At 48.1% G+C, this 19,180-nt stretch overlaps 4 protein-coding genes across 4 annotated transcripts; 2 read left to right on the top strand and 2 right to left on the bottom strand.

The window, feature by feature from the left end:
- Positions 1–8,996: 8,996 nt before the first annotated feature.
- On the bottom strand, positions 8,997–12,434 carry LOC118514283 (calphotin-like). The gene is made up of 4 exons (XM_036061025.1): positions 12,327–12,434; positions 11,832–12,255; positions 9,591–9,697; positions 8,997–9,520 (listed from the first exon to the last, which is right to left on the bottom strand). Exons 1-4 carry the CDS (start codon positions 12,339–12,341, stop codon positions 9,194–9,196), a joined length of 873 nt encoding a protein of 290 aa, XP_035916918.1. The 5' UTR covers positions 12,342–12,434; the 3' UTR covers positions 8,997–9,193.
- Positions 10,127–10,641, top strand: LOC118510282. The gene is made up of 2 exons (XM_036051899.1): positions 10,127–10,273; positions 10,332–10,641. The coding sequence occupies exons 1-2, from the start codon at positions 10,142–10,144 to the stop codon at positions 10,557–10,559; spliced, it is 360 nt and encodes a 119-aa protein (XP_035907792.1). The 5' UTR covers positions 10,127–10,141; the 3' UTR covers positions 10,560–10,641.
- A 2,628-nt stretch (positions 12,435–15,062) lies between the features above and the next one.
- LOC118510281 (cuticle protein 16.5-like) lies at positions 15,063–15,795 on the bottom strand. Its single transcript, XM_036051898.1, has 2 exons — positions 15,686–15,795; positions 15,063–15,595 (listed from the first exon to the last, which is right to left on the bottom strand). The coding sequence occupies exons 1-2, from the start codon at positions 15,698–15,700 to the stop codon at positions 15,182–15,184; spliced, it is 429 nt and encodes a 142-aa protein (XP_035907791.1). The 5' UTR covers positions 15,701–15,795; the 3' UTR covers positions 15,063–15,181.
- Positions 15,796–17,278: 1,483 nt separating this feature from the next.
- LOC118510284 (cuticle protein 12.5-like) lies at positions 17,279–17,879 on the top strand. The gene is made up of 2 exons (XM_036051901.1): positions 17,279–17,386; positions 17,458–17,879. Exons 1-2 carry the CDS (start codon positions 17,372–17,374, stop codon positions 17,797–17,799), a joined length of 357 nt encoding a protein of 118 aa, XP_035907794.1. The 5' UTR covers positions 17,279–17,371; the 3' UTR covers positions 17,800–17,879.
- The last annotated feature ends 1,301 nt before the right edge of the window (positions 17,880–19,180 follow it).

The following is a 19,180-nucleotide window of genomic DNA, read 5'->3' as shown; positions in this document are numbered from 1 at the left end:
GAGTGCCGGCACTTTCCTCACATCTTGTCGGAGGGTTTTTCGTGTTGCCTGTGGTCGTTGCTCCCCCCAAAAAAGGGCAGCAGTGGCCTAACGAACAGTGGAGGATAATTAATGTGATAAAGTGAAAACTATTCACCATCGCCAACTCGGCATTCGCCATCCTCCCAGCGTCCAATCATCAAACACTAATCAATTCGTTGTCATGCCACAATTTAAAGCAAGCGCTACACCAACAGGCTGAACTGGATGTGGTCTGGCTGAGTGAAGCCCTGCGGTAGTGCTGCGGCCGGATTGTAATGCAATGTGTAGACGGGACCGAGCGTGCAGGTCCGTGCAATGAAAGCAAAAGGGCTTTCGGTGCATTCGATTGGCGGGCGACAGGTTGGTAGGTCTGTCGGTCAGTGGAACGGCCCAGATCGCTTTTCAACCCTCGGCTGGACCCGGGTGGAAAGGAAAGTTGATTCGACACATTCGAGCAGTGTGAACTGCTCGAAACGAACCGGCGTTTGGCTGGAAGGGAAGATAAATCAATCCACAGCAGGAGAGCCCCGGCAGTATCTAGGTCTGGGTGTTGCGGACTCGCGGTGCGTACGTGGTGACGGTGGCAAACTTTTCACCGCAGCGGTGGTTTTCCCGCGACATATTTATCACACACCGCCCGGCCCCGTAATGCGTGTACGAACATGATGTGTTATCGGAGCCGCCTGTGCCACGCAGAGACACTTTGGCAAGCGGTTTCGGTGACCGAGGGATCACGAACTCTCACGCAGAATACGAACTAGAGCGAACTGGAGGTTGGTGGTGTAAGACGCGTTGGCATTTCTATGCCGTTGGCCGGACCGGACTCAGTCCCAACCCTTGGGCCGGTCGTGCCGATCGAGAACGGACAGTGGGCCCTGTTGCGTAATAGCGACCCGACCCGACGACGGGTGGGCTGGGTGAGACAGCCGGGCAACCGACATTAGACAGTGGCGGTAGCTCCGGTGAACCTGAGGTGAGCTGGAAGCAATTACACAGGGACAATGTTGGCACGTCCCCGGCTGACAATGCGATAAATAAGCTCGGCTTTAATTGATACAGATGAGATACTGGCCATGCGGTCGTCGGTGCAGTTGGCACACGAGAGTAGTGGATCATGGGGAGAATATGGGTCAAGTTGATTTACACCAGCGACAAGGAGGTGGCCGATAGCTGAGCTACCGACGAACCGATGCGGTTGCGATCTGTGCTGCTGGCGAGCGAGTGTGATCCGACTGTTGCTGTTGTTTTCCTAGCCAAGCTACTTAGCGTAGGCAACGACGGGCAACGAAAGACTTCAACGGTCGATAAAGCGACGAACCTGTCGGCTGTCGAAGGTAGTGTACACAAAATGTCAAGCCCGGTGTCGAATCTGGAGCAATTCGAGCGTCGATAAATCAGCAGCTGAACTTTATTCTGCCTGTTGCTGCCCGGGAGAATGGCAAACGATCTGAAAAAGGGGATGATGGCGGTCGTTTTCATTGGGTGAGTTAAAAAACGATTTAATACGGGTCGTGTAGAACAAACCGGGATAGGGATTAAACATGCATACGCGCGGGGCATCAGCTTCGACCAGAAGCCTTGTACTTTACGGGTTAAAAATGTCAGCAGGAATACGGCCTCCCTCCTCCTTTCGCTGGAGGTGATCTTTGAACTGGTGAAATGATTGTTTTGAGACAGTTTTTATTGCGAATTGCGGTGGCTAGGAGGTAGCCTTGCCGGCGTGTGTCCGCGATTGTTAATCTGATTAAATGTAGGTGTATATTAATGTCGGACATGGAATGGGTTTGTTGCCAAATGGCACTTGCCAGGCGCGCTGAATGTTCCGTAACTGATGCTCGGGATGGTAATTTACGAGTTGTTTTTGTGTTCGGGAGTAATGAAAAATGGCCACAATCAAATGTCAGGTCGCAGTGGTGAGTGAGAATTATTGTATCATTGGTTCAATGCGACAAAGTAACGCTTGGCCTTCTATAAAGACGTATATTGTTAGGGAAGAAAGTGTCTGTCGCTGCAATTAGCACAACAGCAAGAGAGCAGGTGTGTGTGTTTCTGTTGCACAATTCAAGTCATTTCAACGAAGGAGGAGCTCATGGTGTCCTCCGATTTAGCAACAAATTTTCGTGGTATGTCAAACGCTTCTTTTTCGACAATGAACCGTTCGTCGCCAAGTCGATCAATGCCGTCGGCACGGCACCGACCCCAGCCAGGACCCGATTGCACGTAATAAACACATCTATAAGTTCACTTAAAATAATGACACATTGTGAGGAGGCCCATTTGCCTAAGCAGTCTGCACGAAGCCAGTGACTTCATCCCTTGCCGCGAGGGCTGCGACACGAGGCTCACGAGACAATCGTGACCTGATGCAACGGATGATGCCCGTCCGAGGCGCAGGAAAACCCGTTGACATGGGGCAAAACAGTTTTCACGCCACGAAACGCGGCTCGTTTTATGAATAACGATTCACTGACACTTGCAGCGCGGAGTTTTGCAAATGCTGCTCGGGTTCCAAATCCAATTGTCCGAAGGCGACAATGAGACGAAGATGACGAAAGCAAGCATCTTGCGGAGAAAAAGTGTTGTCAGGTACCGAGCTGGTAAATGGATCCGAAAAAGGCTGAACATGGCAACCGTTTGCCGCAGTGCAGTGGAACTCAGGACCGGAACCTTGTCCGTGTGATGTTGTGATTCCGAGCCCAAGACAAATGATATGAGTGTTAAGCGTATGAAAAAAGGCGCGTTAAGTGCGCGTCTCGCTTCGGTAATCGCACATCGGCCTTGAGACAGTTTTATTTTCATTCCAACCGACCGGTTGAAGGAGTGTGCTGGCTGGTCGGTACGAATCGGTTCGGTTCAAATCGGTGGACGCATTGTCGTTAAAGAGACACGTGCGTTTTGTTTTGACGACGAATAGAGAAGAGACGAAGACCCGTAGCGAGTGAAGTTTTTTGTTTTGGGACGAATTCCAAAACCATTCTCTTCGTTGGTAGGCGTTCCGTTCGATCCGTTTTCTTGGTTTTCGGTACCCAGAAGTACAAGTTTGCATTAGAAATATACGAACACCTTCACCAGGGCCAACCGTCGCTCGCGGGCAGTATAGCAATTATCGACAATTTTCCTATTTCGATGCTGATTAAATAATTACACGTGCAACGAAGCGTTACTGCGACTTAGCATTTCTGTTCGCTTTGATTCAGACGCTTCGCAGAAGGAGCCACTCACCCAGGGAACTCGGGTTGGAGCAATGGGAAAACATATGCTACTGTTGTTGCTTCTCTTGCTGCTGCTGCTGCTGCCGCTGCTCGTTCGGTGTCGTGTTTCCTATGGTCTTTACTATTTACATGCTAAAAGGAAGCCTCCCAACGTCGGTGAACTATGGGAAGGACAGGAACAAAACCGCTTGGTGGATCTTTGCTATTTATTGGGAGACATTTACATATTGTAGCGGAACGTGTCATATGGCTAAGGGAAGTGTTTAAACTTACTGTTTAATTTTGCAATCGTTTAGGAGATTAATGTGCGAACCTTCGAAATTTATATCAATTGTCTCGTCCCTGCGGACTAATCGTCCCTGCGGACTAAGGATTCTCATAAAAAATTCAGGGTTTTGTTCCCTACAAAAGAACTGTTGAGTTACTCTGAAGAATGTTTAAAATCGAGAGCAGTAAGCAAACTCCTTGTGGACCTTTGCGATAATTTAATGGAATCTTACATACAGTAAGACCGAGGTAGTACTTTGCCATCAGCTCTGAGATTTCCAGCTCCTGATTTATCCTAGTCATTTATTAAATTTCAAAAAGAATGTATCCAAGCGTTTCTCTATTTTGACCACCCCCCAACCTATAGTGCAACAGGTCGGGACCCACCAGTAACTGAACCCAAACCCATCGTAAAGGGCATACAGCGGTGTTGGCGAGGTTTTTTCGCGTGACCGATCGATCTTCGCTTGTCTCCGATGTTTGCTGATTCATACATGGGCTGGTACCGATTAATTGCATTTCGACCGAACGGGGCAGACACATGACTGTATCGCGATCAGCAAACCCACCAGCACAGAGGCAACCTGTTTGAGGCTTATCAGAAATATATTTATTTCTAAACAAACGTTACAAAGTATTCCAAAGTAACACAGAGCTGTTCAAAGAGCTTTATGGGTTTCACGTAAGCAACAGTGGAAGAAAACCGCGATAAAATACACAAGCGTAAGTAGCAGAAATTATGCCCACTTCCTGTCCACACACGAGCTCGCGCGTTAGTGAATGTCACCTCTCGCCGTAACCCAATAAATCAGCTCGAGTGCGTTGCGTTTACGCGTTTACGCACCTAATAAATTCGTGAAAGCTTGCGTTCGCTGGTACGGTCGCGTTCGTTCGGTGCCTGTGTGCCGTACTCGATCGATTGTCGGGCAAGAAATCATCAGGTGGATTAGAAGGTGTTGTTTAATGCTTCGCACACGATATCACAACTAAGGACAACTGCCCAGCGCACTTCAGTTTTACCCTTTTCGCGAAATGTAAACAAATGTACCAATTGCTTCGTCCGAAATCCGTTCTTAATCCGCAAAAACACGTCACGATCGATACGAAACTAATTATGGCGAAGGTCGCCACTGTGCATCGGTGACGGCTGCAGGATGCAAATCGCCCCAAGTGTCACATTTTTACCGATTGGCCACCAATAATGTATGCGCGCGTACACAGATTTGTAGCACCAGCCGGTTGGGGTTGATAAATGAAATCCTAATGGTAACGTTTTGTTTCAGTTGTTTTGCGACAGCGGTCAGACCGTCAGTCGTCCGGTGCGCAGGACCCATGCCCACACGGCCCACGGGTAGCATGGGCACCCATGCTCAAGTCACACACTGACCCACGGTTTTGTGTGCGACCAGCCTGGACCAGGGCCCGACTTTATTATAAATTTAATCACTGTAAATTGCAACATTGCATTGAATTGACCGGGTGTCCGCTCGGTACCCGGTGCCCTCAGACCCCCTGAAGCTGAAACGTCTCCTATGCGTAAGTGACTGGCGGTGGTCTAGCCTACCTTTCCATCTTGCGACCAATAGGGACAAAAATTGGAACCGATCGAGCGTAACCGAGGTGGTTCCACCCGTACGACCTTCCCTTTCGCCATCGCCGGTCCATCCTCTGGCTGTGGTGGCTTTATTTACTTTTTTTTGCTCTTGTGCTGGTCCGGTTCAATGTACACCGAAGGGTCTGCCGCACGGTGGATTGCCGCTAAAGAGTACAGCGAACTTCGCAACCTCATGTCAAAGATAAACCTGCTCGTTGGTGGTGTTGTTTACGGGTGACATTATCGCCGGGCTACAACAACGCCATTCGTGTGGAATGTTGTCGTTGCCGAGGGTTCTGTTCAGAATTGGAGCGTTGGTAGGATTAATGGCGGTCAGAAAGAAAGCTTGATGTGACACCAAATTTGCTGAATCATGTCCGCAGGAGGCTCACTCAGAAAGTAGAACACAAGGCTATCAATTAACTCCCATCTCTCAGATTGGGCCACAAATAGACCTACCGTGTATGGGGTGTGCCCATCGCACCGGAGATCTCCGACCGCACATCTGATGTGGTGACAATGACTTTGAGCCGGCACGCCACCCGCGACCAACAAGGCGTGCAGTATCACGCCCGGTAAGGATTTACCATTAAAGGGATGATAAATTGTTCCTAATTCTTGCGACGCTCAATAATTGCTGCATGGAATGTCGAGTCAAACTTGGGCGATCGGCGATCTGTGTGCTCTAGTGCGAAAAAACTCACACACGAAGGTCGTCCCATTCTGCCGCTCCGGGTGACGCGTGGTACAGTGACAGCTGGAATGGGTTTTAGAAACAAAGAACATGCGCGTCGCCGCCGCCGTTCAAACAGTAATCTCCGTCCGGTTCAATTACGCAACCATACAGAGTACAGGGGCCGAGGTTGCGCGCGAGAACCTGAGATTCTGGAAGTGGGACGCGGAAAGTCGATAAATCATATTCTCAGCTCACCGGTCGGTAGACCGGGGGAACGTTCTTTGATTTGAAGTGTTAAGTGGGGCTCCGAGCGGCACGGAGTTTGTTCTGCCAAATAACTGCTAACGGATATGGGCAGTCCTCCACCGATACGGCATTCTAAGCAGCGACTAAACTGGTCCACGCCAGCGACCGAACCGGAGATCACAATCGACCAGCCGCCAAGACGCCACGTTTCATAACATTTATGAGAATGCTATAAAATTGATTAATAGTCCCCCGGGCGCTACGTCCTACTGCCATAAGCCGGCGGAAAACGTATCCAGGCACCCAAGTTCAAGTGGAATTTCTAGCGTGTGCCACACTCGATTTGCATTATTATCAGTGCAGTGCGACTAGAGCGACTAAACGAATGCAATTGCGACCACCACGACCGCCGCTTTCAGTGGAGCTCTCTTTCACCGTGCGTTTTGCAGTGAAGAAAAATGGATCTACTTTTACAATAGTCTCTCCCCCTTGATAGGTTATTGACAGTTCTCTGGAGACCTTCGAAGGGTCGTTGAGTTGCAGCGGCACACGGGCGTCTTAAGCGACCTATGAACTGCTCGAAGCGGCACTCGCCTCGACCATGTGCGAGAGGGCGATCAGCGGGCAAATTTATCGATGCCTTTCAACCGTACACCGACGTCATGTTCTTGAAGTTTATTTCTGAGTTCGATTGGAAAAGCTATCGCGCGATACTTGTTACCAGCGAGGGAAGGCTAGGGAAGGCAAGAATGGGACAATCACGTGTGGAAAGGACTAATTTATTGTGATGCATTTAGCGGCTTATCTTTAACACGAAACGGTTAAAAGATACATGCTATTTAGATAGGTCGTAGAAGTGACAGGCCTTTCGTTTGGAATATCAAATGAAGTGATCTAGCCTTGTGTCCTCGGTGAATCATTCCACATCTTGTTTGATGTGACAAATGGGAATAAATTCAGAAATTCTGCCTGGGTTATTCCGTGAGATGCTCTATACCATCACAACTAGTTGAAGTTTGAGGTCTCTCTTGTCGAGGAATTGTGGAGTAAAGGTCCCAAGTTAACTTCATATGCAGTGTTCATTGGGATGCGATAGAGAATGATAAAGATGTCGGTAGGCTCTCTCTCTCTCTCTTCTTGGTCTAACGACTTCTTAAGCCATGTCTGCCATTTCTAGCTTACTAGACTTATTGATACTACCTATTTGGATAGTAAACCCTCCCAGATAGCCGCTGTCGTCTCTACCATCGGGGCGCCCCTTGTAGATTCTAGAACTGCTGATTGCCGTCGACATGAAATTATAGGTTACTAGCCAGAACTGGGGAACGGTCCGGATGGGATTTGAACCCCGTTCCTGTCGTATGAAGACCGGCACCGTTGTCACCTCACCACCGGGCCTAATGTAACTTCAAATCGATCTCTGAGTAAGGTTAAGGGGTGTTGGTTCCCACTTGATAAAACGGAAAACAATATTTTCTAGCTTATAGGGAGCGACTGTAAATGTTATAGCTACCGATTAGGTAAAAGCCACAATATCCTGCTTCATGTTCATTGCACAGTGACCATGACTCAAGCAGGATATGAGTACATGCATCAGTGACTGCAAGCCGGTAGTGGCACACAGTCAGAACGCTCAACAAATTATTGATAATTAGTATCTCCATCATCTCGTCACCACGCACGATCACGTTCTGCTACATTTAAGCTCCCGATCGCCACCCCTTCCGACGCCATCAAACACACTCCACTCACACACACACGCACGTTGTGGGTGAGGGTCGAGCTGAGAAGGAAATTAAGTTCTGAAGGTCATGCATCCGATCGCTGCCGGTGATCGTTACGCTGGAGCTGATGCGGCTAGCCACAAAAGGGCTTTGTGCGAACGGCTCCGGCGTAAGGGCCAGCGCCAGAAATCAAATCGAGAGCGACACGTGAATCGTCGTTGTTGTTGTTGTTGGAGAAAATTGAAAAACTCAATTTCATGCTGTCCTGATGTAACGCGAACGCGGTGCAGTTTCGGTTGACCTACAAAACGGGGTTTATGAGCGTGGCTCGTTCGCATATCACCGAGCTTCGATTGTGCTTCGAAAAAGGGCAAACTCCTTGAGGGCCTTTTCGGGAATGAGGGGGCACAGGGAGCGGATGAAGGTGGCAAAGATCGAGAGTTAAAATGTGTAGGATAATGTTGATCATCTTGGTGCCGGTTTCACATGCTCTCTAGGACGCGGTTCAATTGCTTTGAGCCAAAGTGTTGCTCTTCAGCACATATCTCACGGTCAACGTAAAAGGGCTTGACCCGAACAACAAGCTGAAGAAGTGAGCAGCACCACATGAATCGTGCGGATGTGTGTTGAATTTATCGTGCAACCCTTTTATGATCCATCTTGGACGAGCAAAGGTATCAGCGAGCATGCGGTAGAACATGATCTGCAATCACGATCATCGTCCATCATCGACCGACGTCGAGCTGATTGAGCATCTCGGTGGAATTAATCAGCACGGTAACTAAGCATCGGTGGGTTTCAGAACTCAAACCTAAATGAGAGACCTTTCCGAAAACAGCCCTTTAGGATGTGTGTGTGTTTGGGCCACATAATCTCTTACATCGTTTAATTGTTACACGATGAGTTGACACTATCCGACAGCCTTCAAATGACAGATCGAGATTGTGTTTGAATTAGTTTTCGATCTCCACCAGTTCAGGGCCACTCCGCCAGCTGTAGCGAACGAAGAGAGAAGTGTAGGGTGTTGCGTGACGCGAAGTTAAGTTTTTGGTCCTTATCGATTCCATCCGGCGTGGCGTTGGAGAACCGAGCTAAGCTTAATTATTATAATAGGGATAATTAGAGCGCTCGATTCGAGGGCTTCCATTGCTGTGTTCTACATCGATTAGATTAGTGGCAATTGATAAGGCAATTATCGAGAGGACTTCTAGAATAGCGATTCGGATGTACTTGAGCCGACTTCAGTATGATTGTCCTTTTGTGGAATATCCCTTCTACGAGGGGTTGTAATTTATGTTCATAACAAAATTGAGTTAAGCAGGAAGCAATGTATGTACAATAGAAGGCAACAGGAAGAGGGCGATAGTGTGAACAATCACGTCGTCTCGTCAGAACCCTTTCAGTCTAGCCATCGTGTGACTGTTGCTGGCAATACTCTCCGATCTGATGCAGCTTAGAAAACGTACGGTGCTGGCAGACCGGTGTAGGCCGAGTATGGGCTGAAGGCGGGCAGTCCAGCGGCGGCCGCATAGGCACTGTAAGCTGGAAGTCCGGCAGCGGTGTAGGCCAGAGCCGGAGCAGCCGGAGCTACGAAGCGTGCAGCGGGAGCAGCAACGACGGCCGGAGCAGCCGCAACGACTGGTGCCGCCACAGCATGGTTGACGGTGTGTGCGTTGTAGGAGGTGGCGTACGGAGCTACCACTCCGGCCGCAGCCAGAGGTGCCGCAATCGGGACAACACCGGCGGAAGCGGCTCCGAACACGCACACAGCCAGACAGATCTGATGGAGGATAGAGATGCGACCAAGATTAGAATGACGCTCCAGAGACCGGAAGTCACTTGCAACTTACCACAATTTTGGCAGACATGATGCTTATAGGGTGGGTTTGAGGAGAACTGATGTTCGAAAGGCAAAAGCTTGCTTTGTTAGATTGCTGAGTGGTAACTGATGTCTTCGCTGTCGTTGAGGATGCTTTTTATACCGGCGATAACCATGTCGCCAGACCCCGTTGCGCATGCGGAATTATTGTTCAATTTCACTTGCGGCCGTCCCCGAAAGTGTCCCGCCCCAAGCCACCTGTCGTACGATGAGAATATTAATGTTGGAATCGATCGGTAACATCGGCGGTATCATAAACGCATAATAAACGGTACCGAACTGTACCGGTTGGCCAATCGCGACTGTGCGGGACGTGATCATGCTAACGGTGTCATGTACACGATCGTACAGTTAGTTACACAACCGCTGAAGAAGAGCTGACCTTGGGGAAATGGGTCCTTGCGATGCGTTAGGTGCGGTTTTGACAGTTGACGCAGGTTGGAACGTTTGAAGGCTGGCTCGAGTGAACTCGTTGTGATCGTTGCATTTTAAAACCAGCGTAACGGGGAGCAGTTGACAAGGATGTTGATGAATCCTCCTACCCATCTGCCGAACCTAGAAGAGTATAAATACGGTGGACATTCTTCGACTGTCGGTATAGTTGTTCTGCCAACCGAAAGCAATACAAATCAATCTACAATGTTTGCCAAAATCGTAAGTGAGCTCAAGTGCTTGAGGACCTTCTTCAACAAATTAAAATATCTTTTCTCAGATCTTCTTCTTCGGCCTGCTGGTTGCTGCTGCCTACGGCAAGCCCGTGTTCCCGTTGGCCTACTCGGCCCCGCTCGTTGCGGCTCCTTCGGTAGCGGTTGCATCTCCACTGGCCACCCCGTTCGCCACGGCGGCCTACACTGCTGCTCCTTTTGCTGCGGCTTACACGGCTTCGCCCTACGCGTACAGTGCTTATCCCTACAGTGCGTACGGATCGCTGCTGCTGTAAAATGAATCTCCTGCTACCACATTATAAGGGACAATTGCTTTTGGTTATGTTTGGAAAATAAATTTTTATTGCAATCGTAAAAGGAAGTTCTTCTCTTGCTATCACTGATATCCGACAAAAATAGTTCTGTGTATGGGGGACCTGATACATTTGGTATTTGAACTCAGGGCACTTCTAGATGACCAACAATTCGAGTTTATTAATGCTTACTGTAATTGAATTGCATACTTCACAAGGCGCATCAAAAACTATCTTAAAGTATGCAATATGCAGGACATAACAATGTTATTTAGTTTTAAGCTACACTGTCGTTGGGAAATTTATGGTTATTGGTGATCCTCAAATTTAATTAAAGAAATTTTAGGGAAACGACTCAACTATGGTTAAAAATTATTACTCATCTTGAAGAAATATTTTGGAAAATCTGTTACGTGAAGAATTTAGTGTCTAATCTGATGGACTAGTTTATCTAATCTCGAGAGGCCCAGTGAAAGATTTTGGAAATCATTTGATACAAAAGGATGGTTTTTTATTTGATTTAAGGACCTGCTAGGCCCTGCTGGCGGGGCAGTCTGGTTGCCGAGGCGACAGCGGTGCCGGTCTTTACACGGCAGGGCCGGGGTTCAACTCCCATCCAGACTGCCTCCCCGTACGTAAGGCTGACTACTTTTCTACGGGTAAAATTAAGTCACAGAAAGCCAGAAATGGTGGCAGGCCGAGACCTCTCGAGGTTGTAGTACCAAGGAAGAAGAAGAAGAAGAAGGCCCTGCTGGCATACTAATCATTTACTAGTTTTACTAGTAACATCGCTATCACGTAGTTGAATAGTCAGTCCTCGTTACAAAGAACGGCCCATATGGGATTCGAATCCAGATCCTCCCGTGTAAAGACCGACACCGCTATCGGCTCGACCACCGGATTGCACCGCAAGTGGATGATATGACCGGAGTGGTTGTAAGGGGATATTTGATCACACATTTCTTCAGAATACTCTCGACAGTAAACTCTTTCTCAATTATCCAAAGTTAAAGTCTTACAAAAAAAAAAACCAGAACAAACGTCTCGTGTATCTTTCATGGGATACAGATTGACCGTCCATTTATTGGAGCAATAGCGTATCGCTTTGCCCTGCACCTTGCTTCGTCGAGGGGAAGTTGTGCCATTCGATTGCAGTCTATGTCACTGATTAGCTTATGCACTACTTAATCACATGTTTGCCTTTGGGGCCACCAGCACACCACACGCTCAACGTTTCCACACACACACACGGTTAGGCAACGACCGATCGATAGCGGAACGTGGCATGGAACGGTCGTACGAGCTTTGCAACCTTAGCCACCGGAGCCACCAGCTTCGCCGCCGGAGCAGCAGCCACCACCGTCGGTACTACGGCAGCCGGGGCGGCAGGAACCGGCACCGGAACTGGGACGGCCGCCGGTGGGTTGTACACGACTGGCTGTGGGTAGAAGACGGGTGCTGGTGGGGCCGGTAGGACGAAGGCGGGAGTATGGAAGTGGTAGGCAGGAGCGGGAATGGGAGCAGGAACGGGAGCTGGAACTGCGAAGGGCACGATTCCATTGTACGTCCGGGCAAACACCTGTGAGCTTTGGGCGGTGACAACGGCAGGTCCAACGGGAGCGAGAACGTGTGGTTCGGCGGATGCAACAGCGAACAGGCTGCAGACTGCAATGATGGACTGTAACGAGCAAGAACGGGGTCTTCTTATTAGCTGGAACAGTTTGGGAGTAACTTCAATGCTCGACTTACCACCTTAGTAAACATTGTGTTGAATCGAGGCTTGACTCTGTCTTCGCTGGACTACGGTAGCTGGTCTGCTGCTTGATGAACGGTCAATTAGTGTGTAATGAGCCCATAATACCCGTATATCGAGTATTTATATGACCGCACGGACGGTTTCCATTGTTTTTGTCCCACCAGAAACGTCCCCAAAAGCGTTCCACCCCGGCGCGGTAATCAGCTGTTACCCATCTGCCACAATCGATATCCCCGGGTTTCCGCCCCGCAAGCTCCCCACGACCAGAAGGAAGTCCCCCCAACCGATCACGATTTTGTCGGCTGGACAAACGCACCAAAACAAATCTATTCCACGCCGAACCACGCCATATCCAGGCACGATCCTAACTCCAAACCGATCGAACCGAAAGCCAATCGAAGCTGAAGCTCGATTGTGACATAATCTGGAAGCGGATGGCTGGCATTGAAACGCTGGGTTATGCTAAACATGGTCGCATAATCGTATGACGGATCGCGGATGGCACGTGTTGTCGCCGGGGAGGGACAAATTACGTCTTTTGGCATTAATGGCACTCAGCGGGACTTAATTTTGCAAACAAAAACAATGAAGAGACTGCTCGGAAGCGCTTGAATGAATATCGGAGTTACTTTATTTTAGAAGAGTAGAAGACAAGTGTGTGAGTGTGTCGGGATCATTCGTGGAGAACAGCTGTCTAGACAACTACTGTGCGTCCATAGTAATAGGAAGGAGTTCTTACTACTGGCGCACTGTAAGCACTGTAGGCACTGTAGGCCGTTGGGTTGCTGGAGAAGGTCGAGTAGGTGACCGGAGATCCGGAGTAGGTCGAGTAGGCCGTAGCTGGAGCATTGTAGGAGTACGCTGGGACAACTCCTGCACTGTAGGCCAATGGATAGACGGCAGACTGTACACTGTATCCCGAGGCACAGACGACAGCAAGGGCAACGATGAACTGAGGAGATAAAGAAAGCTTAGCACTACTAATCTCTACAGGATATCCTGGGAATACGGAATGGCACCAAACTTACCAATTTGGCGAACATTTTGTTGCGAAGTGTGTGGAGGACCTGGTTCCGAGATGTGAGAACAATGCACGTTGATAGACGTATGATGAAGAGTAATCTAATGGTGGTCCTTTTATACTGAATGGTTCCCTACGGGAGATTCAGATCCCAGGGGCCCCTGGAGTTGAGGGATATGTGGAAGATTGTGTTCCAGAATTCAAAGAAGATCTGGAGGAACGAGTTCTTGAGGATGATTGATACATATATAATACGAATCAAGTACTGGAAGATGAGGGAGCTAGCAAGTGACAGATGGGTGAGTGACAGCTAGGAGGAGCCTGGGGCCTTTAATTTGTTGTTCTGGTTGGGGAGTTGGTCTTAACTTTTAATAATCAGAATGAGGAGTTCTTGAAAGAATTCTTAATCTGCAATATGACTTTCTGTGTGATTCAAACTTAATATTTTTTGCCTCAGGCCACTGCAAAATGTGCTCAATGCAAATAAAAAACAATCGTCTAAAAACAGAACGAGAAACACGCAGCGGATTATTCCATTCCGTTTTTAGATTGTTGTTGACATTTGGTTTGGTTGGTTTTGATTCTCTTTTCGTTTGCTGTTTTCTATTTTGATTTGTGTTTCTTTGTTGGTCGCCTTAAAGTAACGAAAAGGAAACCAGATCAACTAAACCAGGAGGGTCTGTATTTAGATGCGGTTAGACGTACATAGAAGTCAAAACCAGTTTAAACGGACGGTTAGTGAATTCTGTTGCGTGTTTTGGCGTTATGTAATTGCGGGGATTCAAACAGGATCCAAGCTCCAATTTCAAGAACGATCCTACATTAATCACAAAAATCGATCATTTCAGGGGTTTATAAAGAAGTTTTTTTTTTCATTTGTCATATTACAGTAGAAAAGACATAATGTTGGACATAACATTTGGGTGAATGTTCTCAATATTGTGCCTTCGTTTCGAAGTGAAAATTTTTATTGGAATATTTTATAAGGCGGGGAGGAGGAGAGTAGGATGCTCAGAAGGATTTTTCCCATGTTGATGTGGAAGGCTAATGGAGCAGCCGTTATGCAGGGTATGCACAACCAATCAGTCATCGTAGAGCACCTCAATATTTTCATCAAATTTCACATTACCATCGTAAACCTTTAATTTGGCATCCTGAATCTCAGGATCTAGGCAAAAAATTACAGAAAATCGAGAGAGAATTGACAGAAAAATGAGAGAGAAATGAGAGCAAATCGAGAGAGGAATGAGAAACATTCGAGAGAGAATTGAGAGAAAATCGAGAGGGAAATGAGAGAGAATCGAGAGAGAAATGACGCATCTCAACATTGTGGAGCGAATTAGACTCGCCAGGTTCCGGTGGGCTGATCATGCCATGAGACCGGAACCTGGCGACCCAGCCCGTGGACGGAGAAGGCGAGGTAGGCTTTAGCATCGCAATTGAGTGATGCGTCTGCCAGAATGCCGCAATGGAGTGATGCGTCTGCCAGAAACCGGAAGAGGTATCGAGGTCCAAATAAGTAAATTATCTACCTATTTGATTCTGACTGTAGGCTGGCCTAGCGTGATTAGTCATCTAGAATATTTTTAACTAGGGTATCTCTTTCTGGAAATGCATCAGAATCGACTATGGAAAAAAGAAGTTATGACTATTCACTACAAGGATACAGGATATATTAAAAGTAATAAAAACCATCCACAGTGAGTGCTATAGTTTCAAACATTCTATTACTTTTTATTACTCAACAACAAGAAACGTTCACCAAGGCTGACGTTCCTAAGGAACTGTTGGCTGGCGGGTAACGACAAACGGGCGCCCTGTCCCTTCCTACCACAGCTGGTAAGGCGAACGGGCAAGCAGCGGGCTAGCGTACGCCTTGGCGTACGGTGCAGCATAGGCAGCGGCGTACGGTGCAGCATACGGGGCGGCAAACGGCGCAGCATACGGAGCGGCGAATCCAGCGTAAGGCGCAGCCAACGGAGCAGCCGCATAGGTGGCGGCAAGTGGTGCGGGAGCAGCATAAGCCAACGGAGCAGCAACCTTGGCGACGGCCGGTGCAGCATAAGCCAGGGCCGGTGCAGCGGCGTACGCTAGCGGGGCAATTCCGTTGTAGTTACGGGCCACAACCTGCGAGCTCTGGGCGGTGACGACGGCGGGTCCTGCGGCATAGGCAAGCGGGGCAGCAGCCAAAAGTCCTGGCTTGGCCGAAGCGCACGAGATGGCCAGAGCGGCAATGCAGATCTGAAAGTGGAAGGTGAGAAGAGTCCTTATTGACTGTATCCCTTCGAGTTCCTTGAAGGGCCGATTCGACCGTTTCCCGAGCGTACGTACCAGTTTGGTGAACATTTTCCGGTTTGTTTTGGGGATTGTTGCTGTTGAGCGAAGGAAGAGGAGCTGTTAACTGTTGGAAGCTTGAGTGCTGTATGATCCTTTGCTACGATCGGTGCATCTTTTATATGCGATAAAAATCGCAAACCACGAATCCACCCACTCCTAGTAGTCGCCGGCAGGACTCACTAGACGGAAACTGGTGCACGACTCATCGTTGGTCGTGGTGCTCTTCTTCATCATTCATTTTGTCACCTGTAAGTGAGCAATAAAATACCCGAAAGCGAAACCAACGTGCGGCGAGTCTGGTGGTAGCTGGTCCACTCGCGTAGTAGTAGCTGATTACGCGTGCCACATGAATGCACTTTGTGCGCGGCTCTTAATATGCTGATCACGTACCGGACCCCGTACCAGCAATCGGATTACGGTTGACGGTGACGACACGAGACGGGCAAGGTTGACTAAGCGAACGAGCGGGTGCGTGGTAGAGCAAGAAATAGATTTTCGGACCGTCATATGGTCGGTAAGTTATGGTCCCGGAGGGTTAACCGGGCATATGCACGATTTAATGTGTCATCGAACGGTGGCGTTATTTAGTGCACTGGTTCAAGGGCGTCGACTGCTGGTGTGACGATGGCAGGTCGGGGAGGTCCTGCTATTCGGAGCAAGGTAGCGTGCAAACAAACAACAACAATTCTCATTTTTACGGGGTGATTACTATGTCGAAATGTATTTTTAGAAGGTTATATATTTTAAAAAGATAGCGCCTGCAGGTATGCAATTTTAAGTGTTTGGCGATCTTGCCATTAGAAACACGTCGGAAAATTATTTTATGTCTTTGAATTATCCAGTGTTGCTTGAAATGATCATTATCGTAAATTAATAAACTATATTAAACACTATTTTCCAATCCCGTAATTTTTGGTATAAAATGTATGCGCCTAAATTTATGCATAAAGCTGTACCGTGACGTCTCTATTACTTCTCCTTTGGTTCTAATCGTAATTTTAACATTCGGAGCATATTTATTTGACTTCATCAACTCTATAATTGAACTCCGGCAATAATTTAATACATTCAAAATAATAAGAGTACTTACGGGTTATACCCTTCACGTTATCCCTTTGACTCTATTGCCGTACTTAGGTCCTTTAATAATTTCTACCAAGCTATCAGGAAACTCAATCAAAATAAATTAATAAAATCCACCGATTGCAATCACTTCATAACCCATATCTGGGCCGAGCTGCAATCGAATCGTTCGCCTTTTTCACTACCAAAACCCTCGCGCTTAAACCCGATTAGTATTCCAACAGCTGATCGCACCCTCGACAACAGCTTGGCGTCAAGCACTTTCTACTGCGAGTTTTAAAACTGCCACCGTTTCAAGTTGGAAAAGGAAACGGCACCGTGGCAAGGACGCGACAGCGTTGTGGTGCTGTGGATTTGCATCTCGTTGAAATGCAACCAGAGAATTGGATCGAAAATAATACTGGGAGAGCTCCAAACAGCGATAAAGGGTAAGGATTTGGGGTGGATATTTTTCAACCACCAACCGAGTGGTGGCAAGCTGGCTGGTGAGCCTTCTCTTTGGAGGTATATAAACGAGGTGACAGCTGTGCAGTAGACATCAGTCAGCACATCTCGTCAATCGTATCGATTCCATCGAAGCCCAAACCAACCATCAACATGTTCTCCAAAGTGGTAATATGCGTAGTTGAAGCATCCTGTGAGAACATCCTTATCATAATCGTTTTCGTTCTGAATCTCTGCAGATGATCGTCGCTCTGTTGGCCGTCGTTGCCAGTGTCAGTGCCAAGCCTGGTGCATTCCTGCCGGGTGCTCCACTCGCCTACACCGCTGCCGCCCCGCTCGCCTACTCTGCCCCTCTGGCCGTTGCTCCAGCGGCCGTTCCAGCCGTCGCGTACACTGCGGGATACGCCAATGTTGGAGATTCGGCCGTTGTCACGTCGCACAACTCGCAGGTCATCAATCCGGCCTATGCCGCCTACTCGGCCGCTCCGTTGGTGTCTGCTTATGCTGCGGCTCCCGCCCTGGCTTCCCCGTTCGCCTACAGCGCACCTCTTGCCGCTGCTGTAGATAAGTACGTGCTGTAGATAGGTTCCTGATCTTTCTCTTCGCCACCGTTGATGTGCCAGTCAAATGAATAAAAACTTTTGAATTGTAAATAGCTCAAATTGTTTGCAATTTGTTTCTTTTATAACTTAACCTTTGTAAATATGATAACCCTTGTGATGATGTCGTGTAGATTTTAGGCGTATAAAAACATTCTTCCCTTCCCTTTCTTAAGATCTTTATGTATCAACACAACTGTTCAATTTTATGCTTTAGATTCTCAGAAATGGCAGATATGGCCTAAGAGGTCGTTAGGTCATGAAGAGAGGGAGAGCGAGAGAGAGAGATTCCATGACAACAATTTTTTGTCTCAAGATATAACGTGTCAAGAAGCTATTTCATCATCCAAAATGTTTGATTGTGAGCTTGACGTGTTTGCCAATTGCATACCTTCCGGGGCGCTCAATGACGTACTTTAAAATCAAGAACCAGCTGGAAGCCTTGAGTAAAAACTATTTTTTAAACAACTTTCGATGCTTATTACACTAGGTGAGAAAATTTACAAGTAATACTGTCTTTATTACTTACTTACTTATCAGGCGCTACAACCGCTTTGCAGTCTTGGCCTGCTGCAACAATCCTCGATACCGCTCACGGTTTAGCGCCGTCGTCTGCCAATCCGTTATCCCGGCCGTTCTGGCGGACGCATCAACGCCATCCATCCATCTCAATTTGGGCCTACCACGCCTCCTCTGTCCGTGTGGACGGCCTAAAAGGACTTTACGAGCTGGGTCGTCCGGTGTCATTCTCACGACGTGACCAGCCCTCCGGAGCCTGGCGAGTCTAATTCGCTGCACGATGGTGAGATCATCGTACAGCTGTATTTATTACCTTGTTTTTGTTGAACTAGAAGAGAAACAAAGCGGAAAAAGCGAGTGGACTGTTGCACCCAAAGGAAAAGACGTGTAGACGCTTGTACGCTTGATGCAGGAATGAATCTTTATTCAAAGTTAGAGTGTGTGTGTGTGTTGTACAAAGTGTAGCCCGACTGGCACTCATTCCGTGTTGCCTGATAGGCACTCGTCGCGTCAAACCGAGAAGCTCAACACTCCTCCTCAACACTGAATGATTTTATTCCGATCGCTTCCCTAAGTTGTCGAAGTTTCACTGCTTGCAACGGTTTGGTAAGCAGATCAGCTTGCATGTGTTCGGTTGGGCAGTACTGCAGTTTCACGATGCCGTCCCGAACCATATCTTTCACGAAATTAAATTTCGTATCGATGTGTTTTGCTTTGCGTTCGGCTCGGTCTCCTTTAGTCAGCGCAATGCAACTTTGATTGTCTTCGTTGACCAGAACTGGACCATCCAGTTGCTCGCCAACATCCGCCATCAGTTTCAGGATCCACTTTACCTCCTGTAGAC

The sequence above is a fragment of the Anopheles stephensi genome, chromosome 3 (genome assembly GCF_013141755.1).
Source record: "Anopheles stephensi strain Indian chromosome 3, UCI_ANSTEP_V1.0, whole genome shotgun sequence".
Classification (NCBI taxonomy): domain Eukaryota; kingdom Metazoa; phylum Arthropoda; class Insecta; order Diptera; family Culicidae; genus Anopheles; species Anopheles stephensi.
This window is presented reverse-complemented; position numbering and strand designations above follow the sequence as displayed.